This window comes from Lontra canadensis, unplaced genomic scaffold, assembly GCF_010015895.1.
Source record: "Lontra canadensis isolate GAN:19392208 unplaced genomic scaffold, GSC_riverotter_1.0 scaffold45, whole genome shotgun sequence".
Taxonomy (NCBI): Eukaryota; Metazoa; Chordata; class Mammalia; order Carnivora; family Mustelidae; genus Lontra; species Lontra canadensis.
The window spans coordinates 9034644-9053933 of NW_022631039.1; the positions used below are offsets into that span (position 1 = coordinate 9034644).

General features: G+C 41.5%; 1 protein-coding gene across 1 annotated transcript in view; it reads right to left on the reverse strand.

Moving 5' to 3' along the window:
- LOC116876456 (cytochrome P450 3A12) overlaps positions 1 to 15342 on the reverse strand; it is a 46421-nt gene extending 31079 nt beyond the window's left edge. Inside the window, exons 1-4 of the mRNA XM_032872634.1 lie at positions 14993 to 15342; positions 9565 to 9658; positions 7311 to 7363; positions 1608 to 1707 (exon numbers count right to left, since the gene is read on the reverse strand). Of these exons, the coding sequence (XP_032728525.1) occupies positions 1608 to 1707; positions 7311 to 7363; positions 9565 to 9658; positions 14993 to 15063 (318 nt within the window). The 5' untranslated portion in view covers positions 15064 to 15342. The remainder of the gene's footprint in view (positions 1 to 1607; positions 1708 to 7310; positions 7364 to 9564; positions 9659 to 14992) is intronic.
- Positions 15343 to 19290: the final 3948 nt, after the last annotated feature.

Consider the following 19290-nt stretch of genomic DNA (forward strand, 5'->3'; position numbering starts at 1 on the left):
AGTGCACACAGACAGCTCAGGAACTCAAAGCTACCTGTGTGCACACAGTTGGTACAGCCCCCACCACTGGCACTAGCTCTGTTTGGGGCATGAGCCTGCTTTCAGCCCTCCAGATGAGTGTGTGCATAGCACCAACTCAGGCCATTATTGTCCTTCTCCAGTCTCCTGGCGCTGGATCTGGTGGTGCTGCTGAAGACCGCAACAGCTACCACAGCCACAAAGAACCCTCCTCTGCTCTTGCTGCCAAGGATCATGCAGTTTCTCAAGGTGTGGACCCCAAATTCATGAACTAACTATGCCCTCCCAGATTATTTTAAATTATCCAGTCAGAGTGGGGAACAAAAATGAGAAGAATTGGGGAAAAGCCTACAGGACTTATAGGATACCATCAAGTGAAACAACATTCACATTATGGGAGTCCCAGCAGGCGAGGAGAGAGGTGGGCAGAAACCTTACTGAAAGAAACAATGGCTGAAAACTTCTCAAACGTAGAGAAAGGTATGGAAATCTTGGGTCATGAGGCTTAAAGCCCCCAATAAGATTGAATCTGAAAAGGACTTCTCCAAGAGACATTATAATAAAACTATCGAAAATTAAACCCCCCGAAAATCTTGAAAGCAGCAAGAGAAAAGGAGTTCATCACATCCAAGGGAACACCATGTGGCTACCAGTGGAATCCTCAGCGGAAATCATGAAAGGCAGAAGACAGTAGGTGATTTATTTGAAATGCTATTAAAAAATACCAACTAAGAGGGGCACCTGGGTGGCTCAGTGGGTTAAACCTCTGCCTTCGGCTCAGGTCATGATCTCAGGGTCCTGGGATCAAGCCCCGCATCTGGCTCTCTGCTCAGCAGGGAGCCTGCTTCCCCCTCTCTCTCTCTGCCTGCTGCTCTGCCTACTTGTGATCTCTCTCTCCCTCTGTCAAATAAAAAAAAAAATACCAACTAAGAATACCTTACCCAGAAAAATAAGGCTTTCAAAAATGAGAGAGAGAAAAAGACTGACAAAAAAAAAAAAGTAGACACAATTCATTACCACTAAGCCTGCCTTACAGGAAATATTAAGGAGTTCTTCAAGCTGAAAAAACAAAAGGGCTGTTACTAGTAACATAAAATCACGTGAAATTATAAATCTCACTGGTAAATACAAATGTCTAAATTCAGAACATAGTGATATTGTACTGGTGATATAAAAATTACTTATATCTCTAGGAAAAGCTTAAAACACAAATAATTTTAAAAACTACCACTAACTTCTTATAGATCTTGGATACCAGCCCTTTATCTGTAATGTCATTTACAAATATCTTCTCCCATTCTGTGGGTTGCCTCTAACTAAAATAACATAATAAAAAAATGAAAAAAAAAACCCAGAATGGCTAATATGAGTGCATATAAAACTGTTGAAATCTAAGTCCTATGACTAGAACCAATGTCGAATTCAGCTTGGACACTGTACTATGGTTATGCAGGATATTACCATAAAGTAAATGGCCTTAAGGCTCCATGACATGGGACCTCCTGTGACAACTTCCTGTGAATCTATTCTTATTTTGATATAAAAGTTTTATATTTAACTATGTAAATTTAAAATACAACCATGCCTACCCGCCGGTTTGTGAAGACAGAATAACATTCTTTCACTAGTACTGTTTTGATCATGTCCGTATCTGTGATAGCCAGCACAGGCTGTCGCCCATCATAAAACCTGTGTGGGGAAAACAGACCTGATTACACTTAACACAACAGTTTCTACAGTGCAGTAATGCCTAGAAGTAGACTATTTTTTTTTAATATAAAGAGCTTTACTTTTATTTATTTTTTGTTGTCCTTTATTTATTTTTATTTTTTTTATTTCTTTTCAGCATAACAGAATTCATTGTTTTTGTGCCACACCCAGTGCTCCATGCAATACGTGCCCTCCTTAATACCCACCACCTGGCTCCCCCAACCTCCCACCCCCCCGCCCCTTCAAAACCCTCAGATTGTTTTTCAGAGTCCATAGTCTCTCATGGTTCACCTCTCCTTCCAATTTCCCTCAACTCCCATCTCCTCTCCATCTCCCTATGTCCTCCATATTTGTTATGCTCCACAAATAAGTGAAACCATATGATAATTGACTCTCTCTGCTTGACTTATTTTGCTCAGCATAATCTCTTCCAGTCCCATCCATGTTGTTACAAAAGTTGGGTATTCATCCTTTCTGATGGAGGCATAATACTCTATAGTGTATATGGACCACATCTTCCTTATCCACTCGTCCATTGAAGGGCATCTTGGTTCTTTCCACAGTTTGGCGACCGTGGCCATTGCTGCTATAAACATTGGGGTACAGATGGCCCTTCTTTTCACTACATCTGTATCTTTGGGGTAAATACCCAGTAGTACAAATGCAGGGCCATGGGGAACCTCTATTTGTAAGGAATCTTATTTGTGAGGAATCTCCACACTGTTCTCCAAAGTGGCTGCACCAACTTGCATTCGCACCAACAGTGTAAGAGGGTTCCCCTTTCTCCACATCCTCTCCAGCACATGTTGTTTCCTGTCTTGCTAATTTTGGCCATTCTAACTGGTGTAAAGTGGTATCTCAATGTGGTTTTAATTTGAATCTCCCTGATGGCTAGTGATGATGAACATTTTTTCATGTGTCTGATAACCATTTGTATGTCTTCATTGGAAATAGACTTTTATCCTGAACATACCTAATCCATTCTCTGAGATCATGGTTAGAAAAAATATTAAAACAATTACTAAGTTTAGATGTGTACATGGGTATTTCCTGGACCATTCTCCATAATTTTTTGTATGTTCATAGCAGCAATGTCCACAATAGCCAAACTGTAGAAAGAGCAGAGATTCCCTTTAACAGACGAGTGGGTAAAGAATATGTGGTTCATTTGTGACAATGTGGATGGAACTAGAAGGTATTATGCTTAGTGAAATAAGTCAATCAGAGAAAGACAACTATCATATGATCTCCCTGATATGAGGAAGTGAAGATGCAATGTAGGGGGCTTGGGGGTGGGATCGGGAGGGAGACAAACCATAAGAGACTCTTAATCTCACAAAACAAACTGAGGGTTGCTGGCGGAGAGGGGTAGGAAGAGGGTGGTGGTGTTAGGGACATTGGGAAAGGTATGTGCTAGGATGAGTGCTGTGAAGTGTGTAAAACTGGCGATTCACAGACCTGTACCCCTGGGGCTAATAATACATTATATGTTAATTTTAAAAAATAACATGTAGTTCATTTATACAATGGAATATTACTCAGCCATCAGAAAGCATGAATACCCAACTTTTGCATCAACATGGATGGGACTGGAGGAGATTATGCTAAGTGAAATAAGTCAAGCAGAGAAAGTCAATTATCATATGGTTTCACTTATTTGTGGAACACAAGGAATAGCATGGAGGACATTAGAAGAAGGAAGGGAAAATGAAGGGAGGAAATTGGAGGGGGAGACAAACCATGAGAGACTATGGACTCCAGGAAACAAACTGAGGAATTGAGAAGGGAGGGAGCAGGGGAATGGTTGAGCCTGGCAATGGGTATTAAGGAAGGCATGGATTGCATGGAGCAATAACTGTTATACTCAAACAATGATTCACAGAACACTACATCAGAAACTAATGATGTACTGTATGGTGACTAACATAATAAAAAAAGAGTAAGGTTTACACTTAGTCAAGACTTAGAGAACATCACATTGTATGTGTTTGTCATGTTAAAATAGCTACCAATAAAAATAAAATATTTTGTTTATTTGAAAAAAAAAATTTTTTAACTTCACCAAAGAAGACATACAAATTGCTAACAGACACATGAAAAACTGTTCAACATCATTCGCCATCAGGGACATTCAAATCAAAACCACATTGAGATACCACCTCACACCAGTTAGAATGGCAAAAATTAACAAGGAAGGAAACAACAAATGCTGGAGAGGATGTGGAGAAAGGGGAACCCTCTTACACTGTTGATGGGAATGCAATTGGTGCAGCCACTTTGGAAAACAGTGTGGAGGTTTCTCAAAAAATTAAAAATAGGGGCACCTGGGTGGCTCAGTGGGTTAAAGCCTCTGCCTTCAGCTCAGGTCATGATCTCAGGGTCCTGAGATCGAGTCCCGCATCAGGCTCTCTGCTCAGCAGGGAGCCTGCTCCCTCCTCTCTCTCTGTCTGCCTCTCTGCCTACTTGTGATCTCTCTGTCAAATAAATAAATAAAATCTTTAAAAACAATTAAAAATAGAGCTACCCTATGACCCAGCAATTATACTCCTGGGTATTTACCCCAAAGATACAGATGTAGTGAAAAGAAGGGCCATATGCAACCCAACGTTCATAACAACAATGTCCACAATATCCAAAAGGTACAAGAAGCAGAGATGCCCTTCAACAGACAAATGGATAAAGAAGATGTGGTCCATATATCCAATGGAATATTACTAAGCCATCAAAAAGGATGGATACCCAGCTTTTGCATCAACATGGATGGGACTGGAGGAGATTATGCTGAGTGAAATAAGTCAAACAGAGAAAGGCAATTATCATATGGTTTCACTTACTTGTGGAACATAAGGAATAACATGGAAGACATTAAGAGAAGAGAGGCAAAAATTAAGGGAGGAAATTGGAGGAGGAGATGAACCATGAGAGTCTGTGGACTCCGAGAAACAAACAGGATTTTAGAAAGGCGGGGGAGATAAATTGGCCTGGTGATGGACATTAAGGGGGGCAAGTATTGCATGGAGCACCGGGTGTTATACACAAACAATGAATCATGGAGCACTACATCAACAACTAATGACATATTGTATGGTGACTAACAATAAAAATAAAAAATAAAATATTGTAAATATTTTAGAAGTATGTCAAGCATTTAAAATAATTTATCTATATTAACAAAAAGGAAGTGAGGGTGGTAAATAACTGAAAGTAAGTTCATTATCTAGGAACAAAAAAAATGGAGAATCCATCTACCCAATAACTAAACATTATAATATTAAAGCTATATCAAACATGAAAGACATTAGAGAGAATATTAAATGAAAATTGTGCATACACTGACCACATATATGGAAGATGTGTCTGCAAATGAAAAGACTTGGAATGCTCAAGAAGTGATGGTTAAATTATGAATTATTTCTTTGCCCTATATACTAAAATATGTTTCCCAGTTACATTCAAAAGGAAGTATTATTTTTAATATTGAGAGAGATCCTTGACAGCATTATGTCAGAAATTTTTCAAACAAAAGAAAAGAGGACAAAGAAATACAGAAAAGTATAACTCATTTGGATATATTTCCTTTTATTACTTATATTTATTCTTATATGTGAGTCCCAGGTGTGAGTTCTTTGGGCTTCATGTGACATCCTTAAGCAGCAGGACATGCCCACTTTTGCACATGTCTCACGCAAAGTGACTCTTTATATGTGATCCATCCTTTTTTTAAAAAAATATATAACATATAACATATAACATTTAATGTATTATTTGCTTCAGGTGAATCATCAGTCTTACACAATTCACAATGCTAACCATGGCACATGCCCTCCCCAATGTCCATAACCCAGCCACCCTATCCCTCCCGCCCCCACCCCTCAGCAACCCTCAGATTGTTTCTTGAGATTAAGAGTCTCTTATGCTTTGTCTCCCTCCCCGGTCCCATTTTGTTTCATTTTTTCCCTCCCTTCCCCCCATGACCCCGAACCCCCCCACCCGCCTCTTAAATTCCTCATACCAGAGAAAGCATATGATAATTGTCTTTCTCTGGTTGACTTATTTCACTTAGCATAATACCCTCTAGTTCCATCCATATCATTGCAAATGGCAAGATTTGGGTGGTTTTTGATGGCTGCAGAGTATTCCATTGTATATATATACCACATCTTCTTTATATGTGATCCATCCTTATCCAGTCTGACTTGATTGTCAGTATGAGGCCTGTTAATGGGAATCTGTCACCAGCATGAGGTTTACTTTAAGCTTAATTATACCATAAATAAGTAAAATTTATTTTGTTTCCACTATTTACTAGAACAAACTGCATTTGCATTTACTAGAACAAACTGAAAGATTTTCCACAAGTCTCCTATTCTTTCCTTGACGTCATAAAGGATTTTCAAATGGTTTCGTGATCACATCTAAAAATGGATGAGACCACTACACTAAATACGACCCATCTCCAAAAAGTATTCTAAAACTCAGAAGGTTGCAGTGGGGGTTGGGTACATTTAGTGTTAAAGCAGTGATAGCAATTACTGAGGTGGCACTCAGGTCTGCCCTCCCAGCATCCTGATCATATTTCTTGGGATGATTCCCCTTGTCCCATCATGTTTCTTCAGAAACATGTGGGTGGACAAGGGACAGTGCTTTTGGGTAACCTTTTTTTTTTTTAAGAGATGTCTTTCACCTTAGCTTTTTTTTTTTTTTTTAAATCCAATTAGCCAACATATAGCACATCATTAGTTTTTGGTAAAATGTTCAATGATACATTAGTTGCATATAACACCCAGTGCTCATCACATCATGTACCCTCCTTAATGCCCATCATCCAGTTACGTCATCCCCCCAATCACCTCCCTTTCCACAGCCTTCAGTTTGTTTCCTGGAGTCAACAGTCTCATGGTTTGGTTTGCTCTCTGATGTCTTCCCATCAGTTTTTCCTCCCCTCCCCCTTGATGGTACGTGTTAACGCTTTATATTTATGGTCTCACCCAGTGCTAACATTGCTTCCACTACTAGTTAAATTCAGATTCTTGGCACAGACCCCATATCCTCCAGATTCAGCATTCTGAGAGATGGAAACAAAGAATCTGCCTTTTTAACAAGCTCTCCCATGTGGTTCTTATCCACAGTCAACCATGAGAACCATGTACTATTGACAGAACTAAGGTCCATGATATAAGACTGGCTCCATCCACAGCTGACCAGGACTGAATGTGGGAAGGGGCAGTGGAGCTGAACCACTGGTTATCCTGAGATCTGGGTTCTTTCTATGCCACCATATTGCTTATGGGCTAAAGCAACTCAGCAGAGTCCTCTGGTTTCTGAGGACATGACCACAGAATATAAGGAGGTACAGAGGGGTACAACACTGGCTGTGAGTGGCCCAGCACCCCATATACCTCTCCAGGTCCAATTCATACTTAGACCTGCACACCTGGTGACACATGGGATCTCAGGAATCAGAGGTTCCAGAAGCTTTACTACAGCAGGCTTTATCCCAAAGGGCTCTCAATAGAAACTGTGCACAACACGAGGGCTTCATCATAATAAGCCTATCCAATGAAATTTTCCAGAATACTCACCCCCACATTCTTCCATACTTTCTAAAACATGTCTCGTCAAAAACAGAAAAACCCTGCAAGAAGAAACAAAACATATTACTAATCTAAATGTACTGCGTCCTACGTCCAACAGGGACAAAAATGACCCAGACCACATGAAATGCAGCTTACTACCTCTCACTGGCTGTGAGAGGGAAGCTCTTATTCACAGATGTCTTACTGGAAAGGAGAGAAAACAAGAAGATATTGAAATGGAAAAATTCAAGTCCCTCTTGAATCCCCTCCAAGTATTGCAGATACTGAACAACTCACCCTGTCTGTCAAGGCTACAGAACCTCTGTATTTCTGGCATGTTTGGCTTGTGCACATGTCTCTCTAAATCTCAGAACCCTCTATATTATTACCTAGAGCCACATGGGAAAAACAAGAGCTGAGGGAACATCGGTGTGGCCTGCACACACTGAACCCCCAGTCAGCATCCTGTTCATTGATCTCAAAAGCCCAACTGAAATTCCAATGGATTTAGGAAATTAAGACACCAGTGACCTCTTTTCATCTAGCAAATTTACATAACTCTAAACATGTTTGTTGAGTGAGAAAGTGAGAGATGAGTGAATGAATGATAAGGCAGCCTCACCTTTCACTCATCCAGCTCCACACAGAAAGAGGGGTCCAGGCCACCACTCCACAAGGGGGAGAACAAATTAGAACACTTGATAGGAGTTTCCAGTTTTGTCACTTAAGAAAAAACAATGAAACTTCCTGTCCTAAGCTTCAGCTGTGATTTTGATGTTCTAATCATGCAAAAAAGGGTCCCAGAAATGTGCATCTTAGCGTGCTGGTACTAAGGAGTTCATCTGAGAAAAGTGGAATGGAATTACTGCTTTTTCAGAGAGAAAAAGTCCAGGAAGGTATTAGATGATATTGGGCACCGAGGGTCTCAGTGGGGAGAAGTGGGATCTGAGAAACAAGCCTCAGGTCTGAGGGAAAGGAACTCCACAGCAGAGAGCAGCCTGCACATGAGACTGTCAGCTCACCCTCTGATATGAGCTCCTAACCTTCAGGGGCAGGGCCTCCCATGAGGCATAGGAGCTACATGAGCCACAATGGCTCCACCAATATCAGTCTGTGTTTCTGCTAGTACATCCCATTAAGTACATTAATTTCTTTTTTTTCTAATTTTATTTTTTATAAACATATAATATATTTTTATCCCCAGGGGTACAGGTCTGTGAATCGCCAGGTTTACACATTTCACAGCACTCACCATAGCACATACCCTCCCCAATGTCCATAACCCCACTCCCCCACTCCCACCCCCCTCCCCCCATCAACCCTCAGTTTGTTTTGTGAGATTAAGAGTCACTTATGGTTTGTCTCCCTCCCAATCCCATCTTGTTTCATTTACTCTTCTCCTATCCCCTTAAACCCCCCATGTTGCATCTCCTCTAAGTACATTAATTTCTTAACAATTTTATCAAAGCATCTCTTTTCTAGTGATTTTGTATGCACGGTTCTACCTTTGTGTGAAAAACAGCACATGCATACACACACCTCAATCAAATGTTAAAATACGAAGTCAATAGACAAGCACCATCTCCCCTCAGCAAAACTTCCTCTCTGCTCAACTCACCCAAAAGGTACCCACAAAGAAGGTAGAGAAGTAAAGCAGAAAGCTCTGGGTCAACCTCTCAAATCCCCAGAGATGTCACCATTAGCAATGGATGAGTTAGAGTTTGGAAATAACTGCGGGGGGTTGGCAATTCTTGAGATGGTTCAAGTGTGTGCACATTCCCAAAGGTGATTTTGGGCTGCCCGATAAAATGAAGTTCTAGAGCTATCCAGCAAAACAAAAGGTGGCCCAGAGCTTATACAATGAACAGAAAAGTCTGACTCTAGCATACACAGCTTAATGGACCACTAGTATGGACCCCTTGATACTTTTCTACTCATACCAAGTATGGTAGTGCCTTCCTGGGAATCTGCACCTACCAGAAATAAAAGCTTCTTCCCGATGCTCACAAGCTAGAACAGTAAGTCCTGGGTTGAAGCAGCCAGAGAGCTGGGCTGCCCACTGAGGCAAACTCTGAGGCTCCAAACAGCAGAGAATAGAGCCGTGGGGTAGACCTGGCCAAGTGTTGGGTGGAGCCTGTGACACCACTTCTGGGAAGTCTGAAACCTAAGTACTTCTCCTGAGGAGGAGAGTATTCACTACGGAGTTAAGCTAGGATTAGCAAATATAAGATGCAAAAGAGGGATCTCAAAGAACACTCACCTTACGGTAGGCCAGAGCAGTTCCCACAAAAGGCAGAGGTTTTGGCCCAGGAATTCCCAGCTTCTTAAAAAGTCCATGTGTGGAGGTCCCATATCTATGAAGTGAAAGAGAAAGCCAGGTCACAGGAATGGTGGCATAAGCTGAGGCTGGCTAGTCACTAACATAGAGCTGGGCAGGCAAGGGAGGGAGGTAACATATAGGCAAGAAATAAGATCAATTTCAACAGCAATAATTACATTGACTCATCATCTCCTTTCCCTCTTCCACTGTGAGCCCCACAAAACATAATGATGATGGGGTAAGAGCAGCTGAAATCTTCACGGTCCCAATCCTAAAGTGAAGACTTCATAAGTGTTTCCACACTTGAGTGCTCCTTCAAGGCTGATTTCTTCCAGAAAATTCACTCATGCCTATTTAGCAAATGACTCTTCCATAACTTTCTCTACGGAGAAGAAAAATTTCTTTCTGTTCTGATAATGAGATTTTGTTTAATTATATCCACTCAATAATAGAGGGTTTGTGAGAACCTACCATGAAAGTGTGTTGCAGTTTGCTCAGAGACTTTTGTGTTTTACCTTCCTTGTAGGAGCTATCACTGTGTGAGATCTGGTCCTTCCTAAATCTATCTTCATTGAGACACCTTGAACAACAGTTTTCTCATTTCTATACCATGTGTCCAAGGCTCCACTGGGCTCATTGAAAAGTGAGATGCTTTCAGCTCCACCCAAGTCTCTGTTGTCAGGCGCTCTGGTTCTCTTGAGCTGCAGAGAAGGGGACTGACCCATAGGTGCCCTAAATAATACCATATAAAAGAATCAGCAAGGAAACAATATGTTTCCAAACCATTCTTCCCCTTATGGCATCTGGTCCTTCAACCAGTGTATCAACAGATACACTCTTTTTTTTTTTTTTCAAGATGGTCACTTGCAAAGCATTTCATTTACTGACTCTGTGCATCAGCTGTCTCAGAAACCCATTATGGACTGTACACCCTACAGCAGGCTTGTCTATGATCATCTTTCATGGGTCATGTGTGGAATACCACAATTAGGATTCTGGATCCTTGCAAGATTTACACTTACGTATTGCTGAGAGATGGCAGAGTGGAGGAAGAAGACAGGTTGAGGGAAGAAGCTGCCAAAAACCATTTTAATCATAACTTGCTAGGCCTACAGCTAAACCCATAGAGGCAAATTAGGAAAGTGTTCTACAAAAGAATGTTTGGAAGAAATAGCTCAACAAGCCCTGTAGGTGTTTAAGCTGACTGATAAGGGGCCTTCCAAAGTCCAGATACCTCTAGTCGACAGCAGAATCATGTTATGCAACATAAAATGAGTAATAATAACATATTCCAAGATTAGAATTAAGACCTTGTCTCCTCTTCTCTGGAGGCTAGCCTTAAAGGCACTACAGGTTCCAGATACTCTGTACAAATCCAGCAAATCTTATATAATCAAATAATTCCCCAAAATTGCATGAGAGGAACTGGGTTTGAGGAACCAGCAGAGGCCCCTCAGCCAGGAACAGTTGGGTGTTTGGATCCTTCCTCCAGAACAGTTGGACGCAGGAACACCAACTGCCAGAAGCCGGAGTGGCCTCATCCCACCTCCATTCCTTCTTTGCCTCAACACCACAAATTATCAATTCCTATTTCTGAACATTTGACATGCTCCATGAACTCCCAAGTGAGGCCAAGCAAGTGAGTGATGTGACCCAAGGAATGATCTGGCCTAGTGTCTAAACTCACATGGCTCCATACGAAGGAGCAGAGGGTGGGCTGGGTAAATTTTTCTGATGGTTTCTAGTCTCCCTCTTCTTGGTAGAGTCATGTTGCTTTTGGTACAAACAAGGGAGTTAAAATAAAGCCACTCATTTTTCTTGCCTTTACATTACACTGGCATGTGGAAGGTATTGTCTATAGGCAATAACACCTGGCATACCAGTGTCTTCTAAGTCTACATGGTTGTTTGCCTGGTGGTGACAGTATCCAGGGACAGACCCACTGCCAGACAGACTTCACACAGTGTGACGTATATATAATGGTCCTGTCTCTTGCCTCTAGCAGATGAGATGCTAATCCTGTGGTCCCATGACAATCTTCTGTAGGACAGGATCAAGGAGTATCTCTCAGAGTTCTGCTCTGAAGGAGGAATATTCTCCTACTCCATCCCAGAGGCCTACCTGGATGCTTCTCACGTCAGTACTGGCTCACAGTCTCACTAGTCACCTGTGCAGGGAGGTTAAAATAATCTGCTGGGTCCATGTATCTAAAAAATATACAATCTAGGCCATAGAAGTACGTGTGGGTACACCAAATTCAAAATGACAACATTACTCTAGAAGGCTGAGGTTATATATGTACCTTTATAGTCACAAAAGCTGAACCAACAACCCTGTTGTGTTGTTCAGAAAGAACATGCTGGGAATAGTCTTATCTCAGCAGAAAACCTATTATTAAATAGAATGAAATTAAACTATATCAATTAATCTTTTGTAGGTCTGGTTTCTAACTCATTGATCTCTGTGCTAATCTTAACTATTTCCCTCCTTGAGCATGGGTCAGGCTGAATTTGTTGTTGATTCACCAGTTATTTAATATGTAAAGATAGTTTTTGTATTTGGGATTTTTCTGGGGTTTTTTGAGTGAGGATTGAGTAGCTATGTATTCCCCCCTTAGGACTGCCTTTGCTGTATCCCATAGGTTTTGGCCTGGAGTGTTTTCATTACCATTGGTTTTCATGAATTGTTTAAGTTCTTCTTTGATTTCCTGGTTGACCCAAACATTCTTGAGCAGGATGGTCTTTAGCTTCCCAGTGTTTTAATTTCCTCCAAACTTTTTCTTGTGATGGAGTTCCAGTTTGAAAGTACTGTGGTCTGAGAATATGCAGGGGAAAATCTCAGTCTTTTGGTAATCAGTTGAGACCTGATTTGTGACCCAGTATATGGTCTATTCTGGAGAAAGTTCAATGCGCTCAAGAAGAGTGAGTATTCTGTTGTTTCAGAGTGGAATGTTCTGTATATATCTGTGAGGTCCATCTGGTCCAGTGTGTCATTCAAAGCTCTTGTTTCTTTGTTGATTTTCTGCTTAGATTATCTGTCTCTTGCTGAGATGGAGTATTGAGATCTCCTACTATTAACGTATTGTTGTCAATATGTCTCTTTACTTTGGTTAACAATTGGCTTATGTAGTTGGCTGCTCCCATGTTGTGGGCACAGATATTTACAGTTGTTAGATCTCCTGGTTGTATAGACCCTTTAAGAATGATATAGTGTCCTGGGATGCCTGGGTGGCTCAGTTGGTTAAGCGGCTGCCTTCGGCTCAGGTCATGATCCCAGCATCCTGGGATCGAGTCCCGCATCGGGCTCCTTGTTTCGCAGGGAGCCTGCTTCTCCCTCTACCACTCTGTCTGCCTGTGCTCACTCTCTCTCTCTCTGACAAATAAATAAATAAAATCTTTTTTAAAAAAATAATGATATAGTGTCCTTCTGTATCTCTAACCACAGTCTTTAGCTTAAAATCTAATTTGTCTGATATGAGAATAGCTACCCCAGTTTTCTTTTGAGGTCTGTTGGAATGAAAGATGGTTCTTCATCACTTCACCTTCAGTCTGGAAGTATCTATAGTTTCTTTAGAATCTTTTGTAGAGTCTTTCTTTTGTAGAGACTTTTTTAGAGTCTTTCATAGACAGCATATGGATGGGTCCTGTCTTATTATCCAATCTGCAACCCTGTGCCATTTTATGGGAGCATTAGGCCATTCACGTTGAGTGATTATTGAAAGACATGATTTTATTGTCATCATGTTGCCTGTGAAGTCCTTATTTCTATAGATTGTCTCCATAAATTTCTCTTTTATATCACTCTTGGGGTCTTTCTCCTTTTATAGAACCCCCTGAATATTTCTTGCAGGGCTGGCTCAGTGGCCACATATTCTTTCAGTTTCTGCTGTTCTTGGAAACTCTTTAGCTTTCCATCATTCTAAATAACAGCCTTGCCAGATAAAGTATTCTTGGCTCCATGTTCTTCTCATTTAGTATGCTGAATGTGTCTTGTCAGCCCTTTCTGGTTTTCCAGGTCTCTGTGGACAAGTCTCACATTATTCTGATGTTCCTCCCTCTGTATGAAATGAATCTCTTCCTCCTTGATCTTGGGATTCCTCTCTTCCTCTAGGACACGAATGCTTGTTTCATTCCCCAGAACAGGGAAATTCTCAGCTATGATTTGCTCAAATATATCTTCTAGTCTTCTCTCTCTCTCTGTCCACCACCCCTCAAATGTTATCACACAGAATATGTGTTGCCACAATACCTGGCATTACTAACCTTTCTCTCAGGAAATGAAAATGAGGTTTCCATATTATATGTTCATATCCTCATGATTTCCTACACTTAAAGAATGTGAAATTGAGACAGAGGTCAAATGTGACATCAACGGTCTGTCTCTACCCCCACTGTGAAACTATGTCCTTTCCCAACCTGTTCCATGATGCTGGAAAACCCACCACTGAAAGGAAGTCCTCTGATAGATGGTTTGACTCTTCCTACTGTACTATAACATAAAGGCAAAAACAATTCAAAATCCAAATTGGCTTTCAGGATTCGGTCATTGTGTCCACTGGCAGATTTCATATCATGAGTAAAGAAATCTCCATACTGATGCAAACCCTCCCAGAGACTGGAAAGAAAAGGTGAGATGAATAAAATGTTAAGAAATCTGCCATGTCTTCTCAACTCTAAAGATGCTCATTTAGGGGTATAGTATGTATATATTATATATTACGTAAATTATGGGGGCAGGAGGCTATGGCCAGGAGAAGGGCAGAAAAGAAGGAAGAGCCCAGTCAAGAGAGGAAAGTGAGGCATGTTCAAACCCCCTGTAAGTCTGGTTGCAACAGGTGCTTTGTGTACATCGTGCTTGGCAGTGGAGGGAGGGGAGCAGGAACTATCTAAATGACACAGACCCCGTCCTTCTACATGCTTTCTATAGTGAACAGAGAGGAGAAGGTGAAGATAATGAGACAAAGACTCCAGCCACTCCCTCAGCATCCAGAATCCCCACAGCTTGGGAAGGGCTTGAGGACCCCAGAGCACCAGACCTGGTGACTTTACTCTGCCTCTGCCGAATTATGATTGATTAGTCTAGGTCCAAGCTGCTAGTCAATCAGAAGCTCATCCCTAGATGTAAATAATGTCACTCTACCTCCTGGCTACAGCAACTGGAGTTGGGGTGAGGGAGACACTCCTTCAATCTGGTGAGGTCAATAATAACCTCTTATGTGTTCCTAGCATGTTTGTGGTGGCCAACACTTAAGCAACTTCCCCTTTGTTAACTCTTTTGATCCTCAAAGCAGAAAAGGAAAATGGGGTGGATGCTGATTAGCAACCCAGGTCCAGGGTTCCAGAGGCAATGAGCCCACACAGTTACTCACAGAAAAAGGAGGACCAGGCTGGTAGCCAGGAGAAGCCAGGTTTCCATGGAAAAGCTTGGGATCAGGTCCATGGTCACTTTTTCTCTGTGAATTCTCTCTGCTTCGGTTCAGCAGTGTGTGTTAGTCCTTGCTGGCCTGTGGGTGCAGAGCTTCCCCTCTCACCAGCGGTGATTCAGTGAGGCTGGAATGTATATACTGAAAAGGGGGCGGGGCTGGAGCAACAGCCAGTAGCGCGGCCACCTGAGCTCCACCCACAGGTGCTCCCCAGCCATGAGTGCTGACAAAGCATCCTGGACACTCCAAGTTTGACCTTCTATGAGTTCATACCCTGTGGGAAATCAATAAACAACTCAGTGTTATCAGTTATCTCAAAGGTTACAGAAACTCATTAAAGTCACTCCTTAAATCTCTAACCTGTCCTCGTCAGCATGGCTCCTTGCACCTCTAAATACTCGAAACTCTTCAAACAAGAATGGATAGATCTACACCTCTTTACTGATGTAGTACTCTGTGCCTAGAAATGCCCCCTACACCCTCCACAAGGATCCTCTTCATCCTTTAAACCCAGCTCCATAGAATCCCCTCTGTTAGAGTCTTTCCTCCTCAGCATCCTTGAACAGATATAACCACTTCATCCTCTGGGAAATTTCTGTCCCCCAGTCCCTGTTCTATTATTACCTTTTCTACCTTCCAGGCCCTGGACATCTATTAGCCTTACAGAGAGCTTCTCAAGGGCACAGTCTGTGTACTAATCAACATTATGAACCTAGTCCCCCTCGAAGCACTATAAGCTCAGGGGACAACCAGAAAGGTTGGTAGAGTTGAGTTGGTAGAGGTGAAATTACTGGGCTCCCTGTGTCCTTGCCTGTGGGTCTTTGGTGACCAGGCGACATTACTAATGGGAATGGTCTGAGAACATAGTCTGGAAATTATATCCGCTCATTATCATAAGTCTGACCCATGTTCTTTGTCTACAAGGCCTAAGAAACTTTAGATTATGTGGTACACCTATGGAATCCAGGGTACAATGGAGCCCTACAAATAGATAATTAATGGCTCCTAGAGACTCAGCTGGATAAACATCTGCCTTTGGCTCAGGTTGTGGTCCTGGGGTCCTGGAATTGAACCCCACATCAGGTTCCCTGCTCGACAGGGAGTCTGCTTCTCTCTCTCCCTCTGTCTGCTGCTCTGTCTACCAATTCTAGTGCTCTCTCTCTCAAGTAAATAAGATCTTTTAAAAAAAAATTAAGAAATAACTGACTGAAATTTTGAATAGCAACAAAGGACAGACATAGAAATCTGGAAGATGATCCCCAGATAAAGTAGGAGAGAGAGTCCCAGGAATTCTGAAATATTTCTGCCCCCTTTTGGTACCTTCACTGGGCACCATTCCATGAGGTCATGCTATTATCCCTGTTTACAGATACAGAAACTGAGACTTACTGACTGCATTGGGTTTCCAGCAGCCACTGATAACAAAAACATAGTGTAAATAATTAAACTTGAAGAGAGACTGAAATGTCTGTGCTCTAAAATATCAGTATTCAGTGCTTCCCTTTCCCTGATAAGGGTCACTCCAGGAAATAGCGTGACCTAGGCTGCACCAGCAAACTGGTTAAAATTCTGGCCCTAACCTCATGGTGACCCACACAGCAGCTTCCCTGGGTGTCTTCCAGAACAGTTCTTACTCCACCTCATCTTAGCAGGGAAGACAGAAGCTAGTCAAGATTGTAGTAAGGGTATTCTTGGGTGGGATCTCCCTCCCTATCCTTCCCAGCAGAGAGGTACACAGAACACACAAACTAGGGAGATTCCTGTCATCTGATAATCTAGACATGTTACTTCTCTCACCTAAACACAAAGCCTTTCATTTTTTTAAGATGTTGTTTATTTATTTGAGAGAGAAAGAGAGAATGAGAGAGAGAGCATGAGAGGAGAGAGGTCAGCAGAAGAAGCAGACTCTCTGCTGAGCATGGAACCCGATGTGGGACTCAATCTCAGGACTCCAAGATCATGATCTGTGCTGAAGGCAGTCGCTTTACCAGCTGAGTCACTCAGGTGACCAACACCAAGCCTTTCTTATTTTACCTGAAAATCGGGCATCTGTGGAAACTAATGTGGTTTCATCCTTGTCCAAAATGCATACTCAGTTATGATGATTTCATAACTAAGTCTAATCTGAGCATCCACCTGCCTTGTCACCTCACCACCTGCCCCAGCTGGATGGATCTATCCCAACAGTGATAGGCTAGTTATTGCTGGGGGCTGATATGCAGCCAGCACTGATCCAGTACAAATGGCCTTGTCTGCAAGGGGATAACAGAGGCTTGAGCATTGCACCCCACCCTTCCCCAGAAGGGAAGGCCTGACATGAGGAAACTTGCATCCTCAGAGTTGTACAGAAGGTGTGAAGGAAGACACCATGTGTCAGAAGAACACCCCAAACACCCCATGGCTCTCATCTACTCTGTTCTGCACTATACTCATCATGTACTTTCCATTCTCTGCTCCAATGTGTGGGGTCGAAATATAACTAAGGATCAGAGCTGAGATCAATGAGGTAGAAACTAGAGATACAGTAGAATATATCAATGATTCACAGACCTGTACCCCTGGGGGAAAAATATATATATATATATGTTTATAAAAAATAAAATTATTAAAAAAATTAAAAAAAAAAAGAATATATCAATGAAACTAGAAGCTGGTTTTTTGAAAGACTCAATAAGATCAATGAACCATTGACCACACTAATCCAAAAGAAAAGAGAGAAAGCCCAAATTCATAAAATTATGAATGAAAAGGGAGAGATCACAACTAACACCAAGGAAGTAGAACCAATCATCAGAAGTTATTATCAACAGTTATATGCCAATAAGCTAAGCAACCTAGATGAAATGGATGCATTCCTGGAAAACTATAAACTCCCAAAATTGAACCAGGAAGAAATCGACAACCTAAATAGACTGATATCTAGTAATGAGATTGAAGCAGTGATCAAAAACCTCCCAAAAAACAAGAGCCCAGGACCTGATGGATTCCCTGGGGAATTCTACCAAACTTTCAAAGAAGAAATAACACCTATTCTCCTAAAGCTGTTTCAAAAAATTGAAGCAGAAGGGAAACTTCCAGACTCTTTCTATGAAGCCAGCATTACCCTGATCCCCAAACCAGGCAAAGACCCTACCAAAAAGGAGAATTTCAGACCAATATCACTGATGAATATGGATGCTAAGATTCTCAACAAGATCCTAGCAAACAGGATCCAACAGCACATTAAAAAGATTATCCACCATGACCAGGTGGGATTCATTCCTGGGCTACAAGGATGGTTCAACATTTGCAAATCAATCAATGTGATAGAACAAATTAATAAGAGAAGAGAGAAGAACCACATGGTCCTCTCAATTTATGCAGAAAAAGCATTTGACAAAATCCAGCATCCGTTCCTGATTAAAACGCTTCAAAGTATAGGGATAGAGGGAACATTCCTGAACTTCATCAAATCTATCTATGAAAGACCCACAGCAATCATGCTCAATGGGAAAAAGCTAGCAGCCTTCCCATTGAGATCAGGAACACGACAAGGATGCCCACTCTCACCACTCTTGTTCAACATAGTATTAGAAGTCCTAGCAACAGCAATCATACAACAAAGAGAAATAAAAGGTATCCAAATTGGCAATGAAGAAGTCAAACTCTCTGTCTTCGCAGATGACATGATGCTTTATATGGAAAACCCAAAAGACTCCACCCCCAAACTACTAGAACTCATACAGCAATTCAGTAACATGGCAGGATACAAAGTCAATGTACAGAAATCAGTGGCTTTCTTATACACTAACAGTGAAAATACAGAAAGGGAAATTAGAGAATCAATTCCATTTACTATAGCACCAAGAACCATAAGATACCTGGGAATCAACCTAACCAAAGAGGTAAAGGATCTGTACTCGAGGAACTACAGAACACTCATGAAAGAAATTGAAGAAGACACAAAAAGATGGAAGACCATTCCATGCTCTTGGATCGGAAGAATAAACATTGTTAAAATGTCTATAATGCCTAGAGCAATCTATACTTTTAATGCCATTCCAATCAAAATTCCACCGGTATTCTTCAAAGAGCTGGAGCAAATAATCCAAAAATTTGTATGGAACCAGAAGAGACCCTGAATCACTAAGGAAATGTTGAAAAACAAAATAAAACTGGGGGCATCACGTTACCTGATTTCAAGCTTTACTACAAAGCTGTGATCACCAAGACAGCATGGTACTGGCATAAAAACAGACACATAG